The sequence below is a fragment of the Fistularia commersonii genome, chromosome 25, assembly GCF_037954325.1.
Source record: "Fistularia commersonii isolate RoL2024-O1a breed Wild chromosome 25, RoL_Fcom_v1.0, whole genome shotgun sequence".
Lineage (NCBI taxonomy): Eukaryota > Metazoa > Chordata > Actinopteri > Syngnathiformes > Fistulariidae > Fistularia > Fistularia commersonii.
In genome coordinates this window covers 11,890,001-11,910,990 of record NC_141308.1, presented here as the reverse complement: position 1 = coordinate 11,910,990, position 20,990 = coordinate 11,890,001, and the positions used below count along the sequence as shown (strand labels likewise).

General features: G+C 47.9%; 1 protein-coding gene across 3 annotated transcripts in view; it reads left to right on the top strand.

Annotated features, from left to right (window-relative positions):
• The first annotated feature begins 1,096 nt into the window (after nucleotides 1–1,096).
• Nucleotides 1,097–20,990, top strand: part of slc6a9 (solute carrier family 6 member 9) — a 43,798-nt gene continuing 23,904 nt past the window's right edge. For 2 of the 3 annotated variants that reach the window (XM_086172338.1, XM_086172336.1), the window contains exon 1: nucleotides 16,371–16,481. In XM_086172338.1, coding sequence (XP_086028464.1) covers nucleotides 16,440–16,481 — 42 coding nt within the window. In that variant the 5' untranslated portion in view covers nucleotides 16,371–16,439. Of the gene's footprint in view, nucleotides 1,352–16,370; nucleotides 16,482–20,990 lie in introns of those variants that run through there. The other variant, XM_086172337.1, reaches the window with a different exon arrangement.

Here is a 20,990-nt window from a genome sequence, read left to right as displayed (position 1 = left end):
CAGAATGGTTTTTGGACGTCTATTTGGAGGTACCAAAAGGTACAAGTCTGGGGTGAGGTTTTCATGCCTCGGTGGGACGGCGAACCAACGTGACGGGTCTCCAGGTCGGGTTGGAAACCAGGAAATTTAGAAAACAGATGCAGCTCAGGGGTTGCAGGTGGACAACAGGTCCGATCTGCACGGAGGCGATGAAGGTCGGGAACCTTTTTGACCGGGAGAGCCACAAAAGCCAAATATTTCTTGATATGTTTCATCGAGAGCCGTATAGTATTTTTAACGCACAAAAAACGAAATACGTCTTACTTTTAACGCGACCTCTGGTGCTGCATGGATTTGCTCGAAGTGCTGCTTTATATTTGACGGTTTCATCGATGCAGTTTTATCATAGCGTATTAGACAAACCGCGGATCCAAATGCAAATTCCTCTGTCCACGCAATCATTGTTTTTTTTTTCTTTTTCGCCATTTTTTCCGTTACGGCCAACCCTCATATTATGTTAAGGGTCAATTTGACCCATTGGGTCAATGGGTCAAATTGACCCTTAACATAATATGAGGGTTAATAAAATTAATTTCTTCACTTTTACAATGACCCGTGACATTTATCTTAAAAACTAATTTCTGTTTACTTTAAAACGACACAGTATTATGAAGAAATCTTCTTCTTCTTTCGGGTTTTCCCTTCAGGGCGTCGCCACAGCCGATCAACTTTCTCCATCTTATAAAGAAATATCACAAGTATTTTAAAATCTGTTCCAAACCGATTTTTTTTTTCCTTTTTCAACTCAAAATTGTCCGGGAGCCATACGGCATCACCAGAAGAGCCACATATGTCTGGCGAGCCATTGGTTCCTGGTTCCATCTCGCACAAAAGCCCGAAAATGTCGTTTTTTTTTGTTTTTTTTTTTATATAAAACGTCTGGGTTTCGACGCCGTGGCCGAGATGGATTTCCGTAGCGAGCCGAAGGCCGCGCTCAAACTCCTTGTTTTTGAAGCGTCGGTGGGGTTTTGAAAGGAAAGTGTAGCCTCCACCTCCTCAACCCCTCCTTCTTCTCCTCCTCTTCCTCCTCCCCGCCTGTCACATGCTCCTTTCACAGCATAGAAAAAGTTTCTGGATTAGGCCAGAGTTGACACAAAGCGGGCGACGCCACCCCAGCTACGCTCCCAGCGCCAGAGAGAGAGCGAGAGAGGGGGGGGAAAGGAGAGCGTGACACGACGGGTGGACGAACGCCGCCGCCGCCGCCGCCGCCGCCTCAGACTCCTGGTCGCGAGAAGGTGGGGGTTCGTCCCGGAGAGAGCGAGAGCCGACCAGCAGCCCAAGGATGGAGGAGAAGCAGTTCTCCGGGATCCTGGTGAGTTTGTCGTCGTCCGTTGGGATTATCGTCTCCCGGGAGACGCCTTTTGTGTTTATGTTCTTAGCGAAACGGGCAAACACACACACACACACACACACACATGTTTGATGCAGCCACATCTCTGATGCGCTCGCCACACCACCTGTTGACTCGCCGTCCTCTTCCTTGCGAGGGGGGTTTCGTTTCCACGGCGACAAGCCTAAATAGATCCGCTCCCTCCCATCTTGGTGTTTTAATTAAAAAAAAAAAAAAAAAAATCCCATAATAATCCCGAGCGTCAGGAAGAAAGTTTGGGATTATTAATCGGCATTTTCAACACAATTTATTAAAAAAAAAAAGAAAAAAAAAAAAAACGCGATCTGATTGGCTGATCTGATTGATGACATCATCATAATCCCCGGGAAAAGTCTTGATTTCTCTCATCCCAGCTGACGGGACGCGACTATTTCCTGGTTTGCGTCAGGGATTTTCCAGCCGCTTCCGTTCCGGAGGGACGTATCGGCTCGTCCCTTCGTCCCCAGAGGTGATCGATCGCCTTCCGGTCAACTTCCGATAAATCTTGCGATAAATCTGACGACGAACGTGGCGTCCGCTGCCGCCGCCGGCCAGCGTTTCGAAAAAGGGGCCCCAGAAACTCGTTATTCTCGTTACAAGAAGCCGTTGCCGAGGCCTTCGTCCTGAGCAACGGTGTGTGTGTGTGTGTGTGTGTGTGTGTGGGTGTGTGTGTGTGTGTGTGTGTGTGTGTGTGTGTGTGTGTGTGTGTGTGTGTGTGTGTTGATTATTTGTCTTCCCTCATGTGTTCCGGTGGTCTCTTCTCATCACGGAGCTTTTATTCTTTCCAATTCCGACCGCTTTGATCGTATCTATTGACGATCTTTAGATTGTCATCAATAAAAGTCCTGATAATTGATCGATCGGGACAGAAGAGGGTTCGGCGGCTCCTTCTGGGTTATTGATAGATTTATTTGTCTTCACGTCACCATCGTCGGCGGTCCGATCACCTCCATCCTGGTCATCATGCTGAGATAAACGCAAACTCCTGCTTCCTCCTCCTATTCCTCTTTTTCTTTCTCCTCTTCTTCTTCTTCCTCCTATTCCTCTTTTTCTTCCTCTTCGTTCTCCTCTTCTTCTTCCTCCTATTCCTCTTTTTCTTCCTCTCCGTTCTCCTCTTCTTCTTCTTCCTCCCCTTCCTCTTTTTCTTCCTCCTACTCCTCTTCTTCCTCATCTACCTCCTCTTCCTCCTTTTCTTCCTCCTCCTTTTCCTCTTCTTCCTCCTCTTTTTCTTTCCCTTCATCCTCCTATTCCTCCTTTTCTTCCTCCCCTTCTTCCTTTTCATCCTCCTATTCCTCCTCTTCTTCTTCCTCTTCCTCTTCATCCTCCTATTCCTCCTTTTCTTCCTCTTCGACCTCTTCTTCCTTCTTCTGTTCCTCTTTTTCTTCCCCTTCATCCTCATCTCCTTCATTTTCTTCCTCTTTCTCCTCCTCTTCCTCCTTTTCTTCCTCTTCTTCCTCATTTTCTTCCTCTTCCTCCTCCTCCTTAACTTCCTCCTCATCCTCCTCCTATTCCTCTTTTTCTTCCCCTTTATCGTCCTATTCCTCCTTTTCCTCCTCCTCCTTTTCCTCCTCTTCTTCCTCTTTTTCTTTCCCCTTCATCCTCCTATTCCTCCTTTTCTTCCTCTTCTACCTCTTCTTCCTTCTTCGGTTCCTCTTTTTCTTCCCCTTCATCCTCCTCTCCTTCATTTTCTTCCTCTTTCTCCTCCTCTTCCTCCTTTTCCTCTTCCTCTTCCTCCTCCCCTTCCCATTCTTCCTTTTCTTCCTCTTCTTCTTCTTCTTCCTCCCAACTTTCTGTCTCCTTTGAAGCATCGATTGTCTCCACAGTGACATTTCTCTCGACTTCTCTGGTCGCTGCCCGTCCTGCCAGGACGCCGGACCCATTGAAAGCGTGCTCTCTGAAGTCAGGTGTGTGTGTGTGTGTGTGTGTGTGTGTGTGTGTGTGTGTGTGTGTGTGTGTGTGTGTGTGTGTGTGTGTGTGTGTGTGTGTGCGCGCACGGTGGGGGTCGTTATCAGTCTCCACCGCCTTGCGCTCAAATGTTCAGATTTTCTTCCTCCTCGACCTGCCAATCAAAACCCCCGGCGTGGAAAGAAGGGATGTGATGACTCAGCAAAAGAGAGAGACTTAGAGCTGAGTTTGATAGAAGACCTGAGTCATTCATTCATTCATTCATTCATTCATTCATTCATCACCATGTATCTACGCTGTCGTTGGACAGCATAAATCTATATATAACATTCACGTGTCATAAATATACATGCAAACATTCATGCGTCATCTAGAGACCTTCACGCTTTCATTCATAGGTCATAGAGCTATGCTAACATGTAGTCTTTCATTCATATGTCATGGAGCTATGCTAGCATTCACTCTTTCATTCATACGTCATGGGGCTATGCTAACATGTAGTCTTTCATTCATATGTCATGGGGCTATGCTAACATGTAGTCTTTCATTCATATGTCATGGAGCTATGCTAGCATTCACTCTTTCATTCATATGTCATGGGGCTATGCTAACATTCACCCTTTCATTCACACGTCATAGAGCTATGCTAACATTTAGTCTTTGATTCATACATCATGGGGCTATGCTAGCATTCACAATTTCATTCACAGGTCATTGAGCGATGCTAGCATTCACCCTTTCAATCACACGTCATAGAGCTATGCTAACATTCGCCTTTTCATTCACACATCATAGAGCTATGCTAACATTCACCCTTTCATTCACACTTCACAGAGCTATGCTAGCATTCATTCCTTCATTCAGAGCGTCACAGAGCTATGCTAGCATTCACTCCTTCATCCAGAGCGTCATAGAGCTACGCTAGCATTCACCCTTTCATTTGCCTCTACATGGAGACTCAAAGAGAAGCACAAATAAGTGTTTGAGAAAAATGGAACACAGCATGTATGTGTGTGTGTGTGTGTGTGTGTGTGTGTGATATAACACATCATTAACTCCTGATTATCGAACGCCGATTCTGATGCGGACCGGAGAAACCTCCTAATCTTGTGCATGTGCGCGCTCGTGTGTGTGTTTCTCTGGAGGAATGTAGGTCAAAGGTGAGAGTCGAGCAACAACACGGCCCTGATCTCCGCAGGTAAACACACAACGCAGCTGTTTGTGCAGCAGGACGGCTCGCGGGAACGCACAATGACAACACTTTGTTCTGGTGACTGGGTCGCGGCGAGTCGTGCAAGCCTACGTGCACAAACACACACACACACACACACACACACACACACACACACACACACACACACAGAGCTCTGTGCTTGTGATGGGCACTGGTGTCGCCAGAAGTTGATTGTGATGTCAGACAGATCACACAAAGAGCGTGTGTGTGTGTGTGTGTGTGTGTGTGTGTGTCAGCCTGTCATTTTCTCCCCTCTAGCCACTTTCCATGACATATTGCATTGCGCTAATTGAGATAACGATATTTAAAGCGTCAAAATGCCGGGCGTGTAATGCCTGTGTAATAACCGTTTTATTAATATGTAATAACATCTCTTTTCTGTTCCCGCCATCAAACCCCTGAACCCCTGGGCTGAAATTTGTATCTTTATTTTCAAACCAAAATTTGCATCTTTTTTCCCTTTATAAGTTTATCTTTGCAGAGTTTTACACAGTTAAACCAGTTTGGTCTGAAATTTGAGTCATTTTGTTTTCACATTGAAATATTTCTTTATTTCTTTTTAGTTGGTTTTGACTTTTTGGATTTATTTTTTGCAAAATTTTACATAGTTTAGCCAGTTCAAGCTAAAATATGACTCTTTTTATTATGAAATTGAAATTTGCATTCTTTTTTGACTGCTTTAACTTTATTTTAGCAGAATTTTACACAATTTAGGCAGCGTGGGCTTAAAATTGCAGTCTTTTTTTTTTTTTAAATTGTAATATTGTATTCCTTTTGACTGTTTTAAGTTCATGGGTTTATCACATTTTTGTCATTTTGGACTGTTTTATCTTTGTTTATTTTTTGCAGAATTTTACACAATTTAGCCACTCTGGGCTGAAATTTGCGTCATTATGTTTTCACATTGAAATCTTTTTTTTTTTTTAATTGTTTTTAACTTTTAAGGATTCCTTTTTTGCTGAATTTAACACAATTTGGCCAGTTTTGGCTTAAAATATGACTCTTTTTATTTTGAAATTGAAATATTGCAATCTTTTTGGACTGCTTTAACTTTATTTTAGCAGAATTTTACACAATTTAGCCAGCGTGGGGAAAATTTGAGTCTTTTTTTTTTATTATTGTAATATTGTATTCCTTTTGACTGTTTTAAGTTCATAGGTTTATCACATTTTTGTCATTTTGGACCGTTTTAACTTTATTTATTTTAGCAGAATTTTACACAATTTAGCCAGCATGGGCTAAAATTGGAGTCTTTTTTTCTGTTTTTAATCGTTATATTGAATTCCTTTAGACTGTTTTAAGTTCATGGGTTTATCACATTTTTGTCATTTTGGGCTAAAATTTAACTTCTCTTTTGCAACCTTTTCTTTTGATTCAAATTGACATTTTTTCCGCCGAGGCCGGCGTTTCTGGTTTTGTCCGCCGTCTCTTGTTGCGCGGCTCCTTTGACGTCCGTCCCTCCGACTCCCCTTATTAAAACCTCTAATTTAAGACGAGAGTTAACTCTTTCCCGGCGCCGCCTCCTTTTATCCGTCCCCGAGACGTCGCTCGGCTTTCTCTCCGTTTTATTTACGCCGGCCCAGATGGTCTTCGGACGGGGACCTGCGAGTTGTAAATCGCCGCCGCACACAAGGGGGGCCCCTCACTTCCTGTTTGGCCCGGGCCGCCGGCCTTCTGCCTGGCTTCCCCTCGGTTTCGCCCGTTCAAAGGGAAACCCCCGCCGCCGTCAATCTCCCCCCCCCGCCGCCGCCGCCGACGGGCAGATGGCGTGACGCCCCTTCCCTTTTTTTTTTTTTCTTCAATTTTATTTCCTCCGCCGGACGGATGGCCGTCCCCCTTTGTCCCCGCTCCCTGGTTACGTCTCTGCGGCGGCGGTCTCCGGAGCGGAGGTATGTGTCGGGATGTGTGTCGGGAGGGGAAGGGGGCGGAGCTTCGGGCCGTTTGTCTAAACGTCCGGACGCCGCCGCCGCCGCCGCCCCTCCAAATGGGAGAAAGAGGAGTGGGGGGTTCATGTTTCCCCTCCTTTTAAAACACTCCTCCTTTCAAGAGTGTCTCCCTCTCAGTTTAGGTGTTTGACCTTGACGGTCAAACGCCCTCTGATGACCTCTCTCTCACAGATCTTTAAGCCCGTCGCTAACTAGCCCGTCGCTAACTATCCTGTCGTTGACCAGCCCGTCGCTAACTCATTTTGACCTTTGAGTCTTCTCCCCGTCCATCATCGCCGCCGTCGGTTCCTCGGGGCCGCTCAGTCGCCCGAAACACACTCCAGCCGTGTTTGATACGACCCTATTACTATTATAATATCTATTACACTGTAATAACACTGTAGTAACACTTTTATAACGCTGTCATTACTGCAAACAATCCACTCCTGCACAAACATACATGTGTGTATCCCTGTGCTTGTGGATGGATCTGAGAGAGAACCTTAGTGTGTGTGTGTGTGTGTGTGTGTGTGTAGCTATCTCCCAGGGGTTGTGTGTCCACAGGCTGTGAAGTGGAAAATAAATGTGAGTGAAATAGCGAAGCCCCACCGCTATGCCCTCCCTGGGGCCGGAACACACACACACACACACCTTCAAACATGATGCAGCACACACACACGCACACACACACACCCACACAGGGTGCACGGTACAACAAACTCTACTTTAGACATCTGCACTTTGATCATAAAATGACCGTTTTATTCGCAGAATGTGGCGATCACAGCGTGTGTTTTACCTTCTCAGTGCCTCGGGACGGCCAATTTGCAGATTTGGAGTGTTTTGCGTAACCATGGCAACAACCCCCCCCCCCCATAAACAACTGATGAAACGGGTCACGAGGCTCTGGTTTATTCCAGTATAAAAACACACGTATTACACTTTCTGAAGAATGCCTGCTTGGGGTTTATGATGTGTGTGTGTGTGTGTGTGTGTGTGTGTGTGTGTGTGTGTGTGTGTGAGACCATTTCCCAGCTTATAAAGGCTGTTATGCATGCACACTCGAGTGAGTGAGTGTGTGTGTGTGTGTGTGTGTGTGTGTGGATGCCGAGTCCAAACTTCCCCTGTTCTGCTGACCCGGGTTCCACTGAGCGCGCTCAGAACCCCCCCCCTCACCCCCACCGCCATCTTGATGTCGGCACGTGCGATGAAGCGCTAACCATGTGTGCTACCTACAGGTGAACCCCCCCCACCCCCACCCACACACACACACACACACACACTCATTCCTTATGTAAGAAACATATTGAGTTGCCAGTCAGCCGGTTTAGTGAACAGCAGTGCTCAGTAACCGTGGCGACCGCCTCTGGGGTTAGGGGCCAACAAACAGATGCGAACCGCGAGAGAGCCGCGAGGGCAGGTGGGGGGCGGCGGCGGGGCGGGGGGGTAGTTTCTACGTCTGATATCACCCCCGAGCCTCCGCTGACCGGCTGGGCGAGGAGGAAGATCTACACGCAGAAATGACGGACACAAGGGGCCCCCGGACCCCCAGATATTATCATTTTTGAGTCGGTCCAATTGAAACGCCTTCAAAAGGCCTTTTCACAACCATATTTAGGTGATTTGTTGCGCTTGAACCCCCTGTGTGTGTGTGTGTGTGTGTGTGTGTGTGTGTGTGTGTGTGTGTGTGTGCAGGGAGCTTGAGTGTTGAATGGCAGCTACAACCCTGGGACAAGGGGGGCACCACTTTTCTCAGGGCTCCACACACACTTACACACACACACACACACACACACGCAGGACAGCCGTTGTTATTTATCAGATATCCACCTATTTCCACCGCCGCCCTTATTAGAACACTTTTATCCCGGCGCGTGTGATCCGCAGGTCTGTGCTGGGAACCGACCGCGCTTTTTCCGGCGCAGGTGCGGAGAAGTAAACCAAAAGCAAAACAAATAAACGAGCGATGCGATGGCGGCGAGGGGTCACACACACACGCCTCCGCCAGGAAATGCCGGACTTTATTTTGATGCAGAGTGTTTTCACTCAGCTTGACTGCAGGCCCTCCGCTGTGCGGGGGGGGGGTGGGCGGGTATCCTCTGCATGAACCTTGTCAGCACACACACACACACACACACACACACACACTCACACAGCGACCATTACTACAAGAGCCACAGTATAGAGGGTAAACAAACATGGCCGACAAACAGCTGGCTTTTGTTGTTGTTAGCTATCTGCTACGGCCGCCATTATTGTAGTCCAGTTATGTTTTGTAGGCCATCGGCATCCCCAGACGCCTGCCGTCGTCCTGTTTTTGATATTCCCGACGCTACTTCCTGTGTCCCGCCCACCTTTTTGGCCATTAGCTGCCGGCGGCTAGCCACGCCGCGCTAGCCGCTGTTCCCAACTAGCCGCTCATGGACCTGGTGATCATCAGATCACACACCGATGTGAACAAATGGGAAGCCAAGTTAATCAATAATCAATAACCCCATCCCGGCACACACACACATACACACATTCAGCCTACGGCATTCGCAAATCGGAGACACACGGCGTCCGAGCCCCCATCTGGGAGTAGATCGTACGGACGCTAAACGCAGGAAGACCTCGGCAATATCTAACATCGTGATGACGCGGCGACGGAGAAAGGGATGAATAAATCATTGTCGTCGAGTTGAAAAGACGTCGGCCAATGAAATGAAAGCATGAAACCCCGTGTGACCTTTGACCCGCTGAGGCCTCTACCGTTTACATTTCTCTTTCCGTGTTGGCTAGCGAGTTCCGACCGCTAACTTGTTTCACGCTGACGTTATTATAGCCATGTTCTACTTAGTTCTGACTTCCCGCCCGCGTCTGTCCCACGGGGCGAGAGTCGCCGCCGCCAGATTACCAGGTGACACAGGCGCCCTGCCAGAAGTACAGATTATCGATTTTTTTTTTTATTTTTGTTTTCTTTCTAAAAGTGAAGCCAAATTGAACCCTGTGTTTGCCCAAAAGCTAAAACTGAGATAAGGCTTCTTTAAAGAGTCCTTCCTCGAAGGAATTCCCCCCAATACACACACACACACACACACACACACACACACACACACACACACACACACCACACACACACACACACACACATTTGCACACCGTTTATTGGAGGTGGTTTATCTTTTCTTAAGTTCAAAACACACAGACTTTAGCGGGACGCTAACATGGCCACTTCCTGCCAAGCAAAGGAAGGAGCTGTGTGTGTGTGTGTGTGTGTGTGTGTGTGTGTGTGTGTGTGTGACAAAAAAAGGCGACTTGATCAGGTGAAATAATGACAAAGTACAATGAAAGACAAAATCATTTATTCTCTTTTCCACCCTCTTCTGGTCCAAAAGGCCAAAAATGCTCAAAGTCTGTGATTTTTTTAAAAAGCAAATTCTTCCTCTTCCTTTAGGGCGAGATTCATGTGTGTGTGTGTGTGTGTGTGTGTGTGTGTGTGTGTGTGTGTGTGTGTTTACTGCAAATTTCAACCCTGATTATCATGAAATCTGCAAAAATTCACAAAGATCTGCATTAGATGGAGTCAATCCCACCTCGACACTTTCATATGTTTGTTTTTTTGCGGTGGGATGACATCATCTCTCGAGACCATCACTCATTGGCTGAATCCATATTCTTTCAAACAGTCACATTTTTTTTACCAACACAGGAAAACGGTCCTGTAATTTATTCATAAATATATAAATACACACAGACTATACTTTTTTTAACATTTTTTTAAAGTCTATTTTATGTTATTATAAGATAAGATAAGGTAAGATAAGATAAGACACACTTTATTGCTTTTGATGATAACTCCTTTGTCAAAGCCGTGTAGTAACAGTTATAATGTCAAAAAATAAAAACGTAAAATGAATATGAATATAAATATAAATAGTGTGACAGAAGACAGAAGAACAGCAACAACATAAAGTAACAGTAAGGGTGAAAATACACAACCAGAACTAAATGATAATATAAATAGAATGACACTGCATATATATATATACATATATATATATACACACACACACATAATTTCTATTTATTCTATCTATTCTTATAATTAATTTAATGCTATTATTTTGATTTTTATTTATTATTTTAATTAATATATACATATTTGTGTGTGTGTGTGTGTGTGTATTTGTTTGATTTTATTCTCGGGGACAAATCAAGTTTTTTCTGATTCCGATCCTGAAAAGGTTAGCATCTGGAGGCTCCGAGCTATTTTGATCTTCAGATAAGAACCCGAACCTTCTATTCGCTAACTCACTTCTACCAGAAAGTGCATCTTTAGACATTTCTCTTAAAAACCACCCGATAGCGTTAGCTAGGTGTTAGCACGTTAGCAGTTTCACACAAAGCTAATATCAAAGCGGATAAAATTTATTTTTTTTTTACTCTTCCTCTCTCGCCGCCATGTTGGGTGGCGGCGGCTCGTGCGTGCCACGTGCGCCCATCCGCGGTCACATGTGCCCCGCTCGGGTCCCATATGTTTGTCAAAGTGTGTATTATGATGTGTGTGCGTGTGTTTTTTTTTTTTTCTAGCATGATTTGTTCCCCCCGCCTTCTCTCTGATGAGCCCCGCTCTCCCCGAGGGGGGGAGGCGGGGGCGGCGAAAGGGTCGGGGGGGGTTGTAGAGGGTGGGGGGGGCAAAAGCCTCACGCTATTTATACAGAGCGAACAGCTGGGGCCCTCCCAGCTAGAGCAGCGAGGGGTGAAGGGTCGGGATGGGGGGGTTAGCATGGAAAAACTTCGGGTTAAACCAAGCGTTGGAAATTTCTCTCTGTTCCCTCTTTTTTTTTTTTTTTTTAATCCCTCTCTTTCTTTTTTTTTTTTCACCCCACGTCTTCCTCTCCCCCCCCCCTCAGGTCGGGTCACGTTCGGCAGCGTGGGTGCATCTGGACGCGACGGACAAACGTTTATGTGTGTGTGTGTGTCCCCCGTTTATCACATTTTGTCCCGTTTTGAGTCGACCTGCTGCTGCAAAAACACACTCTGTCCCGTCCTGCCCCCCCCGACGCCCTTCGCTTCCCGTCACGTCTGAACGCTTCGGATCGGGCCGGACCGTCCCGTCACGGGCCTGCCGGCGTAATGAGAGCAGACGAGATATTAACGGCGATGGTTGCGCTGACTTGAAGAAATTAAAAATGATTTAAATGGAGGAGCAGGACGGGACGTGGTTACCGACTGATCTGCTGCAGACCGGAACCAGAATCCATCAGAAACTATCCACTGATCCGGATCCGTATGTTCGAAACATCATCTGCTGTATTAGCCCCTCCTCCCGGCGGCCCTGATTGGCCGGTTTTAGCCGTATCCTCCAATCGCGCCTCGTTTAATACCTAGAATACCGTACAGCCTAAGAGTCGGTGAAAAGCTACAAGTTAGCCTAGCTTAACATTGACAACAGAGTTGGTGTTATTGCTAAAAATGTTTTATTATACAATTATTGTCCAATTCAAGGCGGTATATCTTTTCCTGTCTTACACCTGTGCTGTACTTCAGACGCGGTGTTTATCTTTTTATTTTCTCTTGTATTTTATAACGTTTTGTACCTATACAAAAAAATCACTCGCGACCGCGCCGTCATATTTTCTTAAAACAAATATTGGTCAAAGTCGTAATTCGAGGAGTGACTGTTTTGTCGTCGTTTCCAAATCAGTGCTGAAGATGCGTCGCCGTGGTAACGCGTTTCCTTCAAAACGTTGCACGTTTGCCGGGGGTCCCATGTTTGCTCGGCCCGAACCTTTGGAGTTCATTCTCCTTTCTATTTTCCCGCTCTTGCACAAGTTTCTGCAAATATTTACACGGCCGGCGATTTTATCTCCTGTATTTGTTTCATTGTTGATTCTGAATGAATGAATGAATCTAAATCTCTCCCTCATTCTAATTCATCTTATTAGTATAGGATCGTTTCTGTGCTTTCAAAATGTCGTCAGCTTGCCGAAGTGACCTTGAGCAAGACGCTGAACCTCTCCGGGCGCTCCCTGATGGTCTGGTTAGCTCTGCCGTGTGTGTGTGTGTGTGTGTGTGTGTGAACGGGTGAATGCGATCAGCTCTGTGAAACCTCAAGGTGACAGAAGCTCCAGATAAACTGAGAACGTTTACTTTTTAGTTCTTTGTACCCGTTTGCAGCCCCACCTCCCCAACACACACACACACACACACACACACACTGAATATTAATTGTGGCATTTTGAAAGCGGGCTCTATCTCCTCAGTCGGTGCTGATATTTCAGTTTGGGTGTTTTTTTTTTCATAGTTTTTTTTTTCTCCTGCCGATACGAACGCTTTGAGAACGAGTCGAGGGGGGAAAGGTCAGAATGAAAGGCGCTAATTTTCTCCTTCCCACTTCAGTTTTTATCTCCTGAGTAGAACCCCCTTCCCTTCCAGTCCACCCCCCCCCTCACCGGCTGTGATAATTGTACAAAATAACTCTGAAAAGCTTCCTCTTTGTGATAAAATCTTGTTTAGGAGGGACGGAGGGAGGGGGCGTCACGGCCGCCGTCATGGCCGCCCCAGGACCGTCGTTCACTGTGTTTGACCAGCGATGAGTTTTGGAAAAAAGAAGTCCTACACACACACACACACACACACACACACACACAATGTCGTGGAAGCCGGCAGGATGAGATGAGTTTCTGACACCTTCAGATCTGACGTGTGTGACGGATCCGTCAGTGCCGAACGAAGCGGTCATTTCGGCGTTATTAGCCGTTAGCTTAGCGGTGAGCTGCCGCCGCCGCGGTAACAGGTGGGACGGGAGGCGGGAGCCAATCCCAGCCGGCACCCTGCCCCGGGAGGCGGGGTTTGACCTGTCAATCACAGGGTTCACACGTCCACCAAAGTGGGATTAGAAGTGGAGGCAGGAGCTCCTCCGTCGCCGTTGCCATGTTTTCGTCTTTTGCGTTACCTGTATTGTGCGCCCAGCAGCCTTGCCGTGTGTGTGTAGTAACAATAATAGCATAGCCTGTTAGCTTTTAGCCCGTTCCCCCTATTATTCCATGATAATCCCCCCGCAAACTCTGCAGATTGAAACAATAATGGCGGCCTAGGAAAAAGAGGTAAATAGGCTGAAAATAACCACCTACACCAGCCGGATTTGAATTTTCTGGATGCGCCTCCATTCTGGAGCTGGCCGGCTGCGTGGTTTAAATGTGTGTGTGTGTGTGTGTGTGTGTGTGTGTGTGTGTGTGTGTGTGTGTGTGCACGCGCTGGAGAGAATTCTTTCATTAGTTTTGACCTAATCTGGACCCTCTGGAGGCAGAGCTTGTAGTGGCCGGATCCCTGCGGAGGAACTAATGATGTCCTTGTTGATGTTGTGCACACACACACACACATACACACACACACACACACACACACACACACACACACACACACACACACATGCACATGCTCAGAGTGGGAGAGATACATATCAAGTTGTTTGCAAAGGAGCGGCAGGGCAGCGGTGCAACATCGTAGACGTTCATGCAGTGAATGGGAAATGGGGATTCCACTATTGATTGATTGATTGATTGATTGGTTTGTGAAATATCGGGAAAAATGGCTATAGTGACAAAGTTTTGTTTTGTTTCAATGAATTTTAAATATCCAGAGCCAAAGGGGATATGACTGATTCCTGGGAGCAAATCGACCTTTCGGGAATTTTTGACTTCTCGGTTCCAGGTTGATCAATCGATGACAGTTAATGATTGTCGATCGATTTCAATTTCAAGCCAAAGAGTGGCTGGACATCGTCTGGCACCAACACACAGGTGGTGATGGTGGAACGAGGATTTGTCTAGAAAAACACTTCCAGTGGACGGTTTGGATCTTGGCCTGATTCACTGATTCAATGATTCACTGACTCATTTGTTCATTGATTCATTGATTTGTGAAATATTGTGGAAAAAACGGCAACAAAGAATTCCAATATAAGCCAAAAGGGAAAGAACTAATTCCAGGGAGCCGATTAATCGATCACCCCCGATGATCATTTATTGATTTTAATGTTCAGCAAAGGAGCGCCCGGGTGACGTCCGATTGATCGGAACATCTTAGACGCGCAGGCGGCCAACGAGGAACAGTGAAAATCCAGAGCCAAAGGGAATCTGATTCACTGATTCATTGATTCATTAATTATTGATTTGTGAAATATTGGGGGGGGTGGGGGGGATTCCAAAGTAAGACTGTTAAATATCCGCAACCACAAGGGATGTGACTAATTGCTGGGGAAAATCAGCAAACTTCCATCCTGGGCTCCGGGTCGATTGATCGATTGATTAATCGACCCCAAAAATCTGTCGATTAATCGACCCCCAAATTAATCGATTTGAACGTCCGCTGTCCCCTGCAGAGCTTGCGGGTGTGTGTGTGTGTGTGTGTTGGGGGGGGCGATGGCACTTACTCTTGTGTACTCGGTGCTTTCAATGACACCGTGTGTGGAGAAAAAAAAAAAAGAAACTTCCAGGACAAACACGTATAAATACACGAGTTGGCGTTTTGTCCCCCGACCGTTGTAAATGTGTCAACGGCGTCCGGGGGGCCGCTTCCTTTCAGCGCCCCGGAAGCGTCTTCCGGGGGGTTTGGCCGAAAAGGGGGGCGCAGGGGGGGGGGAGGCGGGGCCACCTCCCTGTGAGATTCTAATCCCCTGAATTGATGGACAAATGAATAGCATCCTGTCTGCGCGTTGGACGCCGCCGGAGGGCCTCCACTCAGGCGGCAGCGGCCATTGTCCGCGGCTATCAAACACCCATTAGGCCCGGCGCCAGCCGCCCGTCCGACCGCCGTTTGGCGTTTCCCGCGGCCGCGGCCTCGCCTTCAAAGACGGCTCCTCCCCATTCGCCGCCTGACGGATGTTTTTTTTTTTTTTTTTTTCCCGCTCCTCCTCCTCGTGCTTTCCATATGGCGGTAAAAAGGGGGTAACAAACAAAAACAGAGGTTGAGGAGGAGGAGTGTGTGTGTGTGTGTGTGTGTGTGTGGAGGTCAGAAAAGGGTGTTGGCAACGTCAGGGTGTAGAGACGGACCAGGATTTGGAAGAGTCAAGTGCAGCTGAAAGGGAAAGTTGTTGGTGGTCTGCAGAGATGCTGCAGCTCCCCCCACCTCCACCTCCACCTCCTCCTCTTCTACCACAACACCGAAAAACAAACGGAAGAAATAAGAGCGTCGGAGGTGGAGGCGGGAGGAGGACGTGTGGGCTCCACACTTGTGGACTCGTCGGAGTGGAGAGAGGGAGGGCGGAGGTTGGCCGGACCCCCAACCCGCCACGGCTAGAGCTAAGCTAGAAGTTCACCCCCTCCTCCTCCTCCGGCGCTCTGTATTCAGCCCAGGTGCTGGAGTGACAACCAGCCATTCATTGTGGAGGGTTGGGAGGGAGGGATGGAGGAGAAAAGAGGAGGAAGAAGAAGAAGAAGAGGAGGAGGAGGAGGGGGGCTCTGCTGTCTTTCTTTTTTTTTTTTCATAAACGGAGGGTAGGAATAGGAGAGGGGTGGGAGGGACATATTCCCCAAATTCTGCAGGGAAAAAAAAAAGAGGTTTGTGGAGGAGAGAAGAAAGAGAGAGAGTAAAAACTAGGAAGGAGGGAGGGATGGGAGGAGGAGGAGGAGGAGGAGGAGGAGGAGGAGGAGGAGTGGGCGACCATGCCGAATGAGCGAGGGAGGCGGAGAGGAAGCAGAGCTCCGTCAGATGAAATGAGGTGAAAGTAATTCAGGCATTAATCAAGCCGGGGCAAAAGGGAGGGTGTGTGTGTGTGTGTGTGTGTGTGTGTGTGTGTCCCACCCCCCCACCACACACACACACACACACACACACACACACACACACACACACACCCCTCCATCCCCTCCCCACCTCCACCCCCACCCGCCCCTCGCTCTCTTTTCCGCTGCGGAACTGAAAGGCAAGGTGTGAATGACGGAGCCCACAGTGGCCAGCAGACGAGCGCCGCCGTCCAATCATGTCCGAGCCCAACGCCGTCGCCGCTCCCACCGCCGACCAGGTCAGTCGCCGCCGCCGCCGCCACTTCCTCCTCGGCCCCCCCCCGCCGAGGAGCGACGGCGAAGGGGGTGTTAGATGACTTCTTCTAGGAAAAGGGAGGAGAAGATGCATGGCGTCTTTAGATCCCAATTCCAGAGCACTTAGAGGAACTTTATGTCTGTGTGTGTGTGTGTGTGTGTGTGTGTGTGTGTGGGTGCGCGTTTTCTCGGCCAATCAAAGGCGGGATTGTCCGGCCCGGAGCTGCCGGGACAACGGAACAAGGTCCCGCAAGAATTGAATTCACCAAGACGAGCTATTGTCTGCGCCGCCTTATTTTTCGGTGATCATTCAGGGGCTCTGTGACGACTCAATACCCCCCACGCCACGTGAGGCGGCGGCGAGCGGGTGGGGGGGGTCGGATGGTGGTGGTGTGTGTGTGTGTGTGTGTGTGTGTGTGTGTGTGTGTGTGTGTGTGTGAGGGGGGGAGCTCTTTAAAAACCCGACCACGTGTGGCGAACCCTGAAAAGTTTTCAGAAGTAATTGCAGTGGGAAGTCCGGGGGCAGGCAGCGCCGTGAGAGATGGCTGCTGAGGAAGTAAAAGAGGGGAGGGGGGGGGCAGAAGGGTCCCCCCCACCCCCACCCTGACACACACACACACACACACACACACACACATCCTCCTCCTTTGACCCCCGACCTCATCCCATCTCCATCCCTGTCACCCCTCAGCTGTCAAACACTGGAAATGACAAAATAGTAGAATACAGTTGTTTCCTCTGTGACAGGTGTGTGTGTGTGTGTGTGTGTGTGTGTGTGTGTGAGTGTGTGTGTGTGTCCGAGCTGCTGCTGCTGGCTCACGCCTGCGAGCCAAGTCCTTGTTTCCAGTTGCAAGCCGTCGAGGCTGAGTCAGCTCAGTGTGCACACACACACACACACACACACACACACACACACACGTGTGCCTATGCTTGCATGCACGGCAAACAGAAATCCTTGGAAAAAAAAAAAAAAAAAATTGTGCATCAAATTGACTTGTGGGTGGAAGTTTGAGGATGTTTAGGATGCCGTGGTGTGCAAGTGTGTGTGTGTGTGTTGTCACATAGGTGTGTGTGTTTGTGTGTGTGTGTGTGTGTGTGGACTGTAGAAGGAAAAAAAACAATCCCCCCAAAGCGTGCATTCACAGCTCCACACACTAATCCTCTGATTCTGGGAAGCATAGATTTGTTAGTGTGGGCACAGTGATTGACAGGATCAATCGTGTGTGTGTGTGTGTGTGTGTGTGTGTGTGTGTGTGTGTGTGTGTGTGTGTGTGTGTGTGAAGGAATGCACACTTCTCCGACCATAATAAATCACTGCAATCAGCTGAGATGATGTTCTCTGGGCTTCACGAGCTTTCCGACGCTGAATTGTTCTCTTTTTCAAAATCACCAGCAGTTTGTAAACCTATTATTGATCATTTATTACTTATTGATTATATATTTTTCTTTTTTATTTCCAACATAGATTCATTTTGGAAACGGGTGGCAATCGAGACAAAGCCGGCAGTCTTATGTAGATGTTAAGTTTTTACGTTGTCATGTGACGTCCAATCGACCAATCAGCCGGCTGATTGACAGACGACACAAATCAGAGCTAACGTTAGCTGCAGTGCTAAAAAAAAAAAAAAAATCCAAAAAACAATTCACGGCGTTAAAATTCTGACAGGCACATTTTATCATTGATGATTTTATCAAGAATAGCGTTAGCTGCGGCGTTAAAAAATATAATTTAAATACAATTCACAGCGTTAAAATTCTGACAGGCAAGTTTTATCATTGACTTTTTAATTTTATCATAAATAAAAAAAAGCAATGCAATTTTGGGCGATTAGTCATATCCATCAAGTTCTATCGCCGCGTAAAAACGATATTTAAAATAAAAAAAAGTCAATAAATAAAAGTCAAATAGGCTCATAGATGTCCCGCTATTGTAATTAATCAGTAATAATCTGTCCGGGATTATATGTCATGTCATAAACTCATTAAACTCGGGTGTCAGTCCGTCATCGCCGTTGCGCTCGGAGCGCACGGGAGATGGCGGCGCGGGGGGGGGGGGGGATTAGCCCGGATCATTTGGAAACGAGATTAACGTCACGGATGTAGAAGCGTGTCGTTATCGTGTAATAACACGGCTCGACGGCGCCGCCCTCCGCTCCCCCCCCCCCGTCTGTCAGACTGTGTTTGACCGTTGATTAATTTCCTCTTCCGCTGCTCGGGTCACGTCTCGGACCCAAGGTGTTGCTGCGCTCGTCCCGGAGGCGGGGGGGTCGGGGGGGTCGGAGGTCACGTGGGTCTCCAAGGCACGCTCCACTAATAATTGCATTAATAAGGAGCTCAGACGGGATCCGGTAATTACCAAGCGATTGCGTCCGACGTGCTCCCGCCGTGAGAGCGCTCGCCGTCGCTCGCCGTTAACGTCCCGAGAGCGCAGATCGAATTTCGCTCGCCCCCCCCCCCCCCCCCCCCCCCCCCCCCCCCCCCACAAGAGCGGGATTCGACCCAAAACAATCACTTTGTGCCTAAGCAGATTTTCTGGATCACGGGTTCGGCCTCGCCAAGAAGCTAACGAGGCCCCAAAGTTCTCCGCACCTACCTTGTGTGTGTGTGTGTGTGTGTGTGTGTGTGTGTGTGTGTGTGTTCGTATTTAGCGCCTGCGACTGTCACAGTTGCGACGGCGGTTTTAGCCACGCTCTGAAAATAACCCCCTCTTAGTTAGAATGTCATGAACAGCGTTTGTCTGTGTTTTGGCAGGACTTCAGAGGAGTGTGTGTGTGTGTGTGTGTGTGTCATCGAGGGAGAGAAAAGAAAACACACTCTTACGCAACTTATTGATACTGAATTCATTGTCAAACATCCGCGTGCGGTTATAAATGTTTCGCTAGCTGATGATATACAGTTCAGCACGTTGCATCCAGTGTAGGAAGCCAGCAGGGGCCCACACACACACACACACACACACACACACACACACACACACACACAGACACACACACACACACACACACACACACACACACACACACACACTACCCTTCTGGGGGCAGGTGTTGCAGTTTATGGAGCGGAAGTGCAAAGTAGCTGTGTTTACTCACCGCACTGAGGCTTAGCAAGCATGGGAGCATACACGTGTGTGTGTGTGTGTGTGTGTGTGTGTGTGTGTGTGTGTGTGTGTGTATGCGATACCCCTGTGGTGGCTCTAACCTTCGGCGTCCCTCTGACTTCACTAAGTTTAGCTCGCGGGCTCACAGCTGCCTTCCAGAGGCGTACAGTCGTGTCGGCCCCCATCATGAAGGCTCGGGCCCCTGAACGCACCGCGGCCCCCCAGCGACCCCGCCGTCGCTGATTGACTCAGATTTGTTCTAATCTCCCGCCTCCCCGATCCTTGTTAATCCAGAACGTTCCGGGGGAGCCGTGGTGTTCCTCATCGGCGCCTGTATCCCGGTATTCACTGTAACGTCAGAGGGTTTGGCATTGCCTAGAGGTATCTTCAAGACGAAGGCAAGGCCCTCCTTTTAACCCCCGAAACTGAAGCTAGCTTTAGCCGAAGCTAAGCTAAAACTAGCTAAGAGTTAGCGCAAGACCAATGAGACAGTTACGGTTTAAGAAGGGAGGCTACATGTATGTTTTCAAGATGGTTTTGACGAGTCCTCCGGGCGGTCTCCGGTCAACACCGGTCGTCCGAGGCAGTGGTGGTTACCGGGAAGCTTAGCGGCGGCGGCCATGATGTTTTCATGCTGTGTTTAACCCTCTTATTATGTTAAGGGTCAATTTGACCCATTGGGTCAATGGGTGAAATGGGTCAAATTGACCCTTAACATAATAAGAGGGTTAAAGCTGACACACAAAAAAACCCTTGTATCCTGATGACAGCAGGGAGGGCGTCACCCTCCCCATGATGGGACCAGACCATCTATGTGCCAAATAAGTTGTGCACTAACTTTTGGGTCTGCATGCTCACTGCTGCCCCCGATGGTTAAACCAGGCAGGCAGGACCAGATACAGCTGGTCAGCCAATCAAGTGCCGACTTTGAAATCAACACCGCCTGAAGACCCTTCTTGGAACTTGCACTGACGTTGCACCACTAGTTTGGGAGTTGTACTACTTGTTTTGGAGTTGTACTACTTGTTTGGGAGTTGTAGTACTTGCATGGAAGTTGGAGTATTTTCATGGAAGTTGTTGCATAGAAGTTGGAGTACTTTCATGGAAGTTGGAGTACTTTCATGGAAGTTGGAGTATTTTCATGGAAGTTGTTGTATGGAAGTTGGAGTACTTGTATGTAAGTTGTAGTACTTTCATGGAAGCTGTAGCACTTGTATGGAAGTTGGAGTACTTTCATGGAAGTTGGAGTACTTTCATGGAAGTTGTAGTACTTGTATGGAAGTTGTAGTACTTGTATGGAAGTTGGAGTATTTTCATGGAAGTTGTTGTATGGAAGTTGTAGTACTTGTATGGAAGTTGGAGTACTTTCATGGAAGTTGGAGTACTTGTATGG